This window comes from Symphalangus syndactylus, chromosome X, assembly GCF_028878055.3.
Source record: "Symphalangus syndactylus isolate Jambi chromosome X, NHGRI_mSymSyn1-v2.1_pri, whole genome shotgun sequence".
Taxonomy (NCBI): Eukaryota; Metazoa; Chordata; class Mammalia; order Primates; family Hylobatidae; genus Symphalangus; species Symphalangus syndactylus.
In genome coordinates this window covers 77,912,587-77,923,198 of record NC_072447.2, presented here as the reverse complement: position 1 = coordinate 77,923,198, position 10,612 = coordinate 77,912,587, and the positions used below count along the sequence as shown (strand labels likewise).

At 45.3% G+C, this 10,612-nt stretch overlaps 1 protein-coding gene across 1 annotated transcript in view; it reads right to left on the bottom strand.

The window, feature by feature from the left end:
• Nucleotides 1–402: 402 nt before the first annotated feature.
• The window catches only part of DGAT2L6 (diacylglycerol O-acyltransferase 2 like 6), a 28,039-nt gene continuing 17,829 nt past the window's right edge, over nt 403–10,612 (bottom strand). The window contains exons 2-7 of the mRNA XM_055269129.1: nt 6,702–6,812; nt 6,201–6,271; nt 5,624–5,828; nt 4,038–4,212; nt 1,582–1,793; nt 403–1,146 (exon numbers count right to left, since the gene is read on the bottom strand). Of these exons, the coding sequence (XP_055125104.1) occupies nt 992–1,146; nt 1,582–1,793; nt 4,038–4,212; nt 5,624–5,828; nt 6,201–6,271; nt 6,702–6,812 (929 nt within the window). The 3' untranslated portion in view covers nt 403–991. The remainder of the gene's footprint in view (nt 1,147–1,581; nt 1,794–4,037; nt 4,213–5,623; nt 5,829–6,200; nt 6,272–6,701; nt 6,813–10,612) is intronic.

The window sequence follows — 10,612 nt, the reverse complement described above, 5'->3', positions numbered from 1 at the left end:
AATCTGAATCTCACTGGGCTTACGTTTAGTATTAAGAGACAATGGTTATGAAAGCAATGTCATGGTCCCTGGAACATAGAAGGGACTTGACATCAAGCAAACTTACAGTTGGTGCATGGTCTTGTGGCTCCCTCTCTTCTGACATAGGGTGGTTATGTGGGATCAGGAGAGGTGGGCCACCCAGCGGGTACCTGTGCCAGTTCCCTTGTTTCTGCTCCTGTCTCTTACCCTTTGCAGTAGCCATGGTTCCATTCCCCCACCTTTTCTGTCAGGGGAAGTATGAAGGGTAAATAAAGAAGAGGAAAATGGCTCTCCATAGAGCAGCTTTCTGGCCAGAAGGGAAAATCTTAGGTTTGAGGGAAGCCCAATAGCGAACCACAGAATAATCAAGAAATAGTGGTATCCTGTTTTATATGTCTAGAACTTTATTTTCAAAGAAGAAACCATGTAACTGCATTGCCAGTCTAGAACTCTGTCACAACTGAGGGAATCCTGTCTGCTTGGACCAGGCAGCTACAGTTCAGGTCCCTGGTTTACCTTGTAGCAGTTCCCAAGTTGTAAGGAAAGGACCCAGAGGAAACAAACTATCCCTGTTCCAAATAAAGCTTCTAAGTCTAAACCTACATAGTGATGGTGAACTAAGGTTTAGGAGAAAGGGCCACAGTATTCTTTGTGATCAGAGAGTTGGCTGGAGTGATTCATAAGACTCCCCAACTGGGTTGTTGCCCTAGAATAACCAGGGGTGATACAGCCAACTCCTCTGGCTAGCCAGCCCTCCCCAGTTCTCCCCTGCCCCTCTGGTTCTTTCCCCTAAGCCTGCCTCAGCCACTTGGGAGAGGACTCTATTGCTAGAACTCTGATTTATTAAATAATTTCTGGCTTGGATGGTCTCCTCTCTCATCTTTCCCTCTCCTGGAATTCTTCTTTTTCTGTGGCTCTACTTGGATCCCTCACGGCTTTGGGGGTTGAATAATGGGGAATGTGGCTCCTGTTATATAATTGTCAGCTCTTGGGTCTCAGGGAGGCCATATTCAACTTTGTGTTGGTCAAAGAGCTTGCGCAGGGCACTGGTGTAGAGTGCGTGATACTTGTCTATTGTCTTCTGGTTTGGCCTCTTAATCCTGGGAATTGGAAGGGGTTCCCCAACTATGAAAAAAGAGAAGAGACAAACATCAGAGTCCCCCCCTCAACTCAAACTGCCCATCCCTCACTGGGAGCCATGTACTGAAACTCAGTATCTGGCTTTCCTCCCCTTCTTTCTTTCTTTCCCTTTGCTCCAGTCTCATCCTGGCCGCTGTTCTCTGATCATCTAATCAACCCCATGCTCAAGAGAATGCAAGCAAGCTCAGGAGAGTGCTGACAGAATGTGTGCGAATGGTGATGCTCTTGTAGCAAATGCTGATGTCACATCCATGAATGGCCACAACTCTTATCTGTTTAGTTGTCCTACCCACCCTGCTCTTAACCACACCCATTGCCCATCCCAGATGTGAGTTGGGCCCCCCTGGACTTGATGGATGATTTAAAGTGGGTGGGAAGTGAATGAAGAAACAGGCCATCCGGAGATACTGGAAAGCTCACCAACAGTGGTAATGGGCCGATTGAAAGGCAGGAAGCCCCAGGATCCGCGAGTGAAGCCCCGGCCATGGAAGGTACAGAAATTTAGTCCCAGGATTTTTTTGAATGTGTCCTGGAAGGTTTTTTGGAACAACCTTAACCACGTGCCCTCAGGGAAGGTCTCCTGATTGAAAACTTCGTTCTCACCAAAGGAATATGAAGGGACAAGGTATGCCCTGCAAAGAGAGGGGCAGGAGTGTGAGCTCTCTGAGGAAGATCCCCAGAAAAATCCTCTCCAAGGTGGGAAACCTCTCCAACGTCGCCATTATAGGACAAGAACCCAAGCACCTAAACATCTCCATCTTCATGTCCCATTCGTGCCATGCCCCACTCTCCCAACTGAACTCTCTGAGGGGAGCTGCTGCTCTGCCTTGTCCTGTTATAGGAAGAAACTAATCTCGAAAGCTCTGTCTTCATTGCATCCAGCATGCAGAGTGTTCTTTGTAAACTGCGTATCTGACATGCCACTCCTCTCAAACTCTGGATTCTAGGCTCCTCAGTTTGCACCATGCTGCTTCCTTATGGCCTTTTTGCTCTAGTCTTCCCTCCCTGGCTAGCTTTTCCTCTCCCCACTCTTCCCTTGCAATCTGCTTAGCCATATTAAGTGTGCCTCGTACTCTCTCATCTCTGTGTCTTTGTACATTCTGCTCCCTCTGTCGGAAGTGTCTTCCGTCTTCCCTCTGTCTTTATGTGGCTCATTCAATTTTGCACTCAGTCCCAATCTCATCCCCTTAAAGCAACTTTGTTTGACCACTTCAATCCCCCCAATGCGGATTAGGTACCCCTCATCTAGTGCTTACCTCTCTTCTACACTAACGCTGCCCCAACCATGTATTATAGTCATCTCCTTACCTGCCTGACTCTCCCAGTAGACAGCAAGCCAATCAAAGGCAAGAACTGGGTCATATTCATCTTTGAATCCCTAGGCCCCGGCATAGCGCTTGACATGCCATAGGTCCTCACTGAATGCCTGAGTTCTTTCTCCCTTTTGGTCTGCCTGGCAACTCCTACTAATATTTCAATTCACAATTCAGATGTTACCCACCTATGAAACCTCTATTCTGGGTCAAGATCTTTCCATAAATTGGTGCTCACATAGCACTTTGTACACATTTCCATTATAGTGTTCCATTTATTTAACAAATATTAAGCTCTTTCTGTGTGCCAGCACTGTTTTAGGCCCTGGAGATGCATCAGTGAATACAATGGATTTTTAAAAATTCTGTCTTCATGGAGTTTACTCTTTTTGGGAGGAAGACAGACAATAAACATTGAAAATAGTCGGTAAACAAATAAATAAAATGGATGAGCTATAAGAAGATAAGTGTAACCGGGAAAAAATAGAGCAAGATGGTCAGATAACCGTATTGAGAAGAGACATTTGAGCAAAGACTTGAAGGAGATAAAGGAATGAGCCAAGCAGTCATTTGGAGGAATAGTGTTCCGAGGGAACAGCTAAAGCAAAGATCCTAAAGCAGGAGCGGGTGGCCTGCTTGAGGGACAGCCAAGAGGCCGGTGTAGCTGTGATGGAGTGAGAGAGTGGGAAGAGAAGTGAGTGATGAGGACAGAGAAGCAGCTATAGACCAGATTCTTCCGCGTCTTGCAAGCCCCTGTAAAGACTTTGGATTTTACTCTGAGTGACATGGGAGCCATTGGATTATTTTGAGAAGTGACGTGATCTGACTCGTGTTTAACAGGATCATCCTGGCTGAAGCTGGGAATAGACTCTTGGGGTGAGGGAGGCGGGAATAGATACAGGAAGAGCAGTTAGAAGTGTTGTAATCATCCAAGGGGAGAGATGATGGTAGTAAACCAAGGGGTGGCAGTCTGGGTAGTAAGTGGTTGGATTCTGCATGTATTTGGTAATTATATGTGCATGGGTCTGTCTTCTTCCATATTGGACCGTTAGTTTGCAAGGATCGGGTCTTATTTAGTTTTATATCCTAAATGCCTAGTAGTATGCCTGACATACAGTGGGTGTTCAGTAACTGCTGAATGAATGAGGTCTATTTCTCAAACCAGATTGTATGCTCTTCGGGGTCATGTCTTATCTTTTTGATCCTCACGGTATCAAAGCTAGTGCCTCCCTTGCAGTTGGTAGATTCTCAGGGCCTCTCAGTTAACAGGTTGATATAGAGTGAAGCCCCACTTTCCCAGACCTCCAGCCTACCAGGCCAATGGGCAGAAAGTAAAAGATTTTCTTCTGCTCTTCTTTCTCCAACTTCAAGTAAGAAAAGTGCCCACTGAAATGTATCTGGAGGCCCAAACATCCCCAAGGCACAATGTGAGGGGGTAGACAGAAGGAGTTAGAGTGAAGATGGGGGCCCTCTAACAGGTGCCCAGGGAGGGCACCATTCTGGAGAGGGCTACAGAGGGCCTATGGCACCCTGACAACAGAGCACTAGAACCTTGGAACCCACCCTGTTTTCAGTGCCATCTTCACAAAACCTTTACGCTGCTTGAGGAAGAGAGTGGAGGCTCCTGGCCGGCACAAGAGAGCTTCAGCAGCTCCACCCACCACAATAACCACGGCATTGCCTGAGCGTTTCTGGGTCAGCAAGTACTTCAAGGCTGAGCTACTCACAGGGCACACACCTGTGAAACCAAAGAGTCAAGTGGTAGAAAAACTTCATTCCTGAGAATGGGGTAGGGGGTTTTCCCAGGCTCTTCCTTTTGGAGACAGTTCTTCTGTTTTCTGACTATTGCTGTTTCCACCTTTCTGTCTCTGACCTTCATATCCTGGGTTATGACTGCCCTAGCCTAAGGTTGGTCCTTAGGGTCAGCTGTTTGCCTTGGGGGTCTGTGCTTCTGCAGTTGGGTCTATACTGAGTTCCTCTGCCTCCTACCATCCATAGCCTACTGCATTTCAGATCAATAGTATCTAAGCCCACCTCATCCCTCTCTACCCATGAAGCACAGCCATCCTCCACTCTGCCCAGGCTGACAACACTGGAGATCCTCCAGAGTTCTCTCCTCCAGGGGTAATCGAGACTAGCCACCACAAACCTGCTTCCTCCCTAAGAGTAACCTGCCAAAGGGAAGCCAATGGCTGGGGTTTCTGGAGAGTAGGCAGACCCCTGAGCCTGACCAAGCCAAACTGAAATGTAGATGAATAATGGAATGTGAATGACACCCTGTTGTTTAACAACAATCATCTAGCCTTTCTCACTTCTGTCTCCCATCTTTGCCCTGCGCTCACCTCCTATTCTCTACTGCGATGGCAGAAATTGCCTCCAGGCTCTAGCCATTGAGAAAGATTCCTGCTCCAGGGCCATGCTAACCTCAGAGCAGAGTAGAAGCATCCTCTGGGACTCTAGTCAGAGAAATATATCTTACGTTTTAATGTTTGGCTTCAGTTGTTTTCCGGTGTCCAGAAGGATGACTATTTGTCCAGAGAGAGACATTTGTCACAGTGCCCTGACTTGAAGCTGAGCATGGGGAAGTTGTTCTGGATACTCTGATGAACTCGTATCCTTTATCTCTTAGCATTTTATGCAAGTGTGAAGGGGTTCCAGGGAGATAAAAGTCATGGACCAGGAGGGTTTTAGCTAGTATGATAGACTTCAAAATGTTTTTAAGACACCATGGTGTACAAATGACCGGCCCAAAGAGGCCACCTGATATCCTAGAGAGAGCCTGGTGAAGTTCGCCTGAGCTATCCCATTCACACCTGCTTTTCCCTGCATTTGTGTTTAATTCTTGGCTTTCATCCTCTGATTTGCACTTTGGCATTGGTCCTGAATTCCAGCCTTCTGGTTCTCCCTCTGAAAAAAGTTCTGGTGACTCCTATGAATGCCTATTACTTCCCCTGCTGCCCAATCAAACCCTGCTCCCCAGATCTTGGACAGAAACTAATGCTCAGCCACATACTCCTGTTACGGGCCCAGGGTGTCCTGGACTTATTTTCTATCATGTACTCTTCAAGCAGGGAGTGATTGTCAGGACTTATTGGGGTTGCACCTTTGAAGTAGGTAAAAAAATAGAATTAATTATTTCTTATACTCACCCATTGACGTCACATATTCTCGCACAATTGGGATCCAAAATATCCATTCTAAGGTCCCTACAAAGGGAGTGATGGATGGGAAAATCTGAGCAATGCCAGTGGCCTCAGTGGCAAAGTTGATGAAGACACCAAAAGAGAGAACGCCATGGGGGTGATTGGCAATGATGTAGTTGTGTTTGGGAGAAAGATCATGAGTCTTCACCAGCTGTTAGAGGGAGATTGAGTCAGAGCATTGGCTACAAAGAAGGAAGAAACGACGTGTGGACTAAAATCCCAGCAGGTAGCCTATGTTTCCTTCCGGGAGCCCCAAATCCCTATTCACTAGGATGTCATCATTGTCATAGGATTGCCAGGGCTCACGATGGTCAGAGAGGCTGACCTGGGTTTGCCAGTGCAGGAAAGGCTGCCATCCACCTGTTTCCCCACCTGCCCATCCATCTTGGGCCCTTGCTTTGCATTATGACTCGGGGTCTTGACCTTCGCTGCTAACCACAAAAGCCTCTGAAAACATGGAGCTGAGTAGGGAGCAAGAGTCTGGGCAACAGGGACTGAGGGCACCCCGAGGAAGAGTAGTCACCTTTACTGGGAAGTAATTTCGGAAATACTTCCATAGGGTCCAGTTTCGTACCCAAGCTGAACGCCTGCCATCTGTGGGTACAGAAGGGAAGGGAAGAGTACGTAGGGCATTGCAGTCCCTCTACCTCCCCTAGAGGAGGAGAGCTCTGCCTGCAGTCCTCAGGTCACAGGAGGGGCCTCCTTCTGACACCTCAGTACTGTAAGTACTGTCCCTGAATCCAGTCCCCAAGACATAGGAAGCCCCTGCTCCTCTAGAGCAGACCAGAAAGGTGACAGGAAAATAGTCTGAAGCTGGGGGCACCTGCCCAGAGACCTCAACCTCATAATTCTTCCTGAGCTACCTGGTAGAGACCTCTGTCCCTGCTGAGCTTTGCTCTCCCTTCTCCCTCCCCTTCTTTCCCCTCTCCCCTACCCTTGGTTCTCCCCCTCTCCCTCCACCTCCTTCTCCCTGTGCTTCCATTCTTGGCCCAAACAGGACCACCATTGTGCCCCTGTCTCTTACCTAGACTGTGGGTGTTCCAATCACAGGCGAGCCAGGCTAAGGAGAGCACAGCCAAGGACCAGAACTTACTGAACAGCAGAAAGTAGGGTATAAGGAGAATGGGAATAGCTCCTGAGGAGACACAAAGGGTTCAAGCCTTTCAGTTCCCTTCAAGTTTTAGTACACTTCTCATAACCCCGGCCTCTGCTCTACACTACAGGAGCAGGGCTAGGCTGATGTGGGACTCTTCTCTCCTTCTCCCCTCTTCCCCAACCCCTCGCCCTCCATTTGTCTCTGCTGTGGTCTAGGCAGGCCTCCGAGCCCCTGGATCTGGGTCTCCTTGACGGCCAAACTCTCAATTGAAGAAAGAGCAGAACCATGAAGTTGGGTTCAAAGGACAGCATGGCTTGGTGAATGGGAAGAAGAGCACATTGGGCTGGTAGCTGAATCCCCATTCTGGGAACTCTGGAAATTCTTCCTAAAAGCTTGACCCTCTTTCCTGTGCTGAACTGATAAGTCTGCATATTCCAGCAGGGAGGTTAGCCGCAGTGTACAGGCTGTTTGATGCTGAAAAGTAAACACGGATTAAAAACCACTCCACTTTGGGAGGCCAAGGCAGGCAGATCACGAGGTCAGGAGATCGAGACCATCCTGGCTAACACGGTGAAACCCCATCTCTACTAAAAATACAAAAAATTAGCCGGGCGTGGTGTCACACGCTTGTAGTGCTACTCGGGAGGCGGAGGCAGGAGAATCGCTTGAACCCGGGAGGTGGAGGTTGCAGTGAGCTGAGATCGTGCCACTACACTCCAGCCAGGGCAAGAGAGCAAGACTCCGTCTCGAAAAAACAAAACAAAACAAACAACAACAACAACAAAACTGCCATACTAGGCCAGGTGCGGCAGCTCACTCCTGTAATCTTAGCAATTTGGGAGGTCAAAGTGAGAGGACAGCTTGAACCTAGGAGTTTGAGACCAGCCTGGGCAACAAAGCAAGACACTATCTCTAAAAAACCAAAAAAAACAAAAGCACAACGACAACAAAAAATACTTTACTGTGTTCATTTTGTTCCATTCAAAAGCATCACAAAGGTTCAGAGGGGGAAGTCCGTGTTAGCAAATGGCCATAGCAGGCTGTAACTGCAAACATGATACGTGTTACAGCAGTGGGAATGAATTCCATTATAAAAATCTGCATTCATGAGAAAGAGGGGCTAAGTATACGTATGGTGAATAAAAAAAGACTTAGCTAAGGGAATGACTTCTTTGACCAGGTACCATGTCATAGCAGATAAAAGTTTCAGGGAAGAAGAAACTCAGGAGTTACCTACCAGTTCTTTGTCTCTTGCATTTTGGACATAAATGAAAATAGCAGGAAAAAGGCTGAGTGGACAGTGCTTTAAAAAGTCATGTTATGGAGTAGAAGAAACCTTTGTAATAGGCTGAATTGCCCTCATAAGCCCTGGTCGAGATGGTTGTTGTAAGCATTCAAATTAGACAGGAAAGAGTGGTGGGAGGAGTTTTATGGGGAGCCTGCTATGGAGAAAAGCCTTTCTGTCTATGCCCTTCATCAAAGAGGAGAGTAAATTTGCCAGTTAAGCTTCAGAAGAAAATTCAGATAAAGTTAAATAAGAATAATCACTAATTAAAGTTAGCCTAAGTGTATCATTTCTTTTATATTTTGTTTCAAATAAATTTTGTTTGTATACCCAGTATTTAGAAGAGAGCTTGGCACACAGTAGGTGTTCAACAAATATCTGTAGGCCGATTGAAAATGAAATAAGAAAATGTTTTCTCTTTTCAGTAATAAACTTGATAATTACTATTTAGTCAGCATGTATAGTGTTATTTAAATGTGATGTTATTTTAAAAACATAGACGGATTAGTTGTGTGCCTTTTATCTCATTCGTTTATCCACCAGTCCTAAAGGCGGTCTAAGAGCCCTTACCTGGGTAACACCATCCCCCTTGTGGAACCTATTGGAACTGCAGATATGGCCCGGCAGGAGACCAAGAACGTTTTTTTCAGAGCAAGGCTTCCAGACCCAGCCCGAGTGTCATCAGTGTCGTGCACGGTGACAAAAGTGGAATTTAAAGATATAGGAGAAATAGAAGCCAAATGTGGAAGAGCTAAGTCTCATGTAAAAAGAGTTCCGTGACATGAAGCAAGGGTATCTGAAGAAGGAATGATGAAGAACAAGCATTTATGTATGTGTGACACTCCCTTAGGTATTATGGCCTTGACACCAGGAGATGGTTCCAATTTCTCTTGTCACGTTCAAGTGAGGTGTCTTGGAGAGGGTTATCAAAGAGGAAGTTCACATAGGTAGGCTCCTAATTTAGTTTGTAGTGAAGATGGCCAAGCCATTCTAATATATGTGCACTGGGGGGAAAAAAAAGAAAAAAAAAGAAGAAAAAAAAACTAATATATGGGCATTGGTAGCTCATCATAATTTTAACTTGCATTTCTCCAATAGCTAATGATGTGTAACAGCTTTTCATGTGCTTGTCTGCTTTCTGTATATCCTCTTTGGTGAAGTGTCCATTCAAGTCTTTTGCCCATTTTTCAATTGGGTTGTTTTCTTCCTGTTGACTTTCGATAGTTCTTTACGCATTTTGGATATAAGTTTTTTGTCTGATATGTGATTTGTAAACATTTTCTCCTAATCTGTGTCTATCTTTTCATTCTTGTTAACAGGGTCCTTTTTAGAGCAAAAGCTTTTAATATTGATGAAGCCCAATTTATTAATTTTTTTTCTTTTACAGATTGTGCTTTTGGTGTCAAACTGAAAGAACTCTTTGTCTAACCTCATGTCATGAAGATTTTTCCCCTATATTTTCTTTTCTTTTCTTTCTTTCTTTTTTTTTTTTTTTTTTTTTGAGACAGGATCTGGCTCTGTCACTCAGATTGGAGTTCCATGGTGTGATCTCGGCTCAACTCATGCAACCTCCGCTTCCTGGGCTCAAGCAATTCCCCCACTTCAGCCTCCAGAGTGGCTGGGACTACGGGAGCATGCCACCACACCCAGCCAATTTATTTTGTATTTTTTTTTTATAGAGACAGGGTCTTGCTATGTTGCCCTGGCTAATTTCAAACACCTGGCCTCAAGTGGTCCTCCTGCCTTAGCCTCCCAAAGTGCTGGGATTACAGGTGTGAGCCACTGCCCCTGGCCTCCCCTGTGTTTTCTATTAAACATTTTACAGTTTTCTTTTTTTACATTTAGATCTACAATACACTTCAAGTTCATTTTTACCAGTTTTATGGAGGTATAATTTACAAATAAAAATGGTGTATATTCAATGCGCACAATGTGATGATTTGACACAGGTATACATTGTGTGATGATTACAACAATCAAATTAATCAACACATTCACCACCATACATAGTTACCCTTTGTATGTGTTCGTGGCTAGAGGTGAGGATACTTAAGATCCACTCAGCAAATTTCAAGCATATAATACAGTATTATTAACTATAGTCACCATGCTGCTATACTTTAGATTCCCAGAAATTATTCTTTTTATAACTGAAATTTTGTGCCCTTTGACAAATATTTCCTTATTTTCCCTCTGCCCCAGCTCCTGGCAACCACCATTCTATTCTCTGCTTCTATGAATTTGACTTATATTTATTTACAAATATATATATTTAGAGACAGGTTCTCTGTGCTACCCAAGCTGGTCTCAAATTCCTGAGCTCAAGTGATGCTCCCACCTCAGCCTCTTGAGTAGCTAGGATTACAAGCATGTGACACCACATCCAGCTCTAAGTGAGATCATATGGTATTTTTCTTTCTGTGTCTAGTTTATTTCACTTAGCATAGTATCCTCCAGATTCATCCATGTTATTGCAAATGGCAGGATCTCCTTTTTATGGCTGAATAATATTCGTGTGTGTGTGTGTGTGTGACACTTTCTTTATTCATTCATC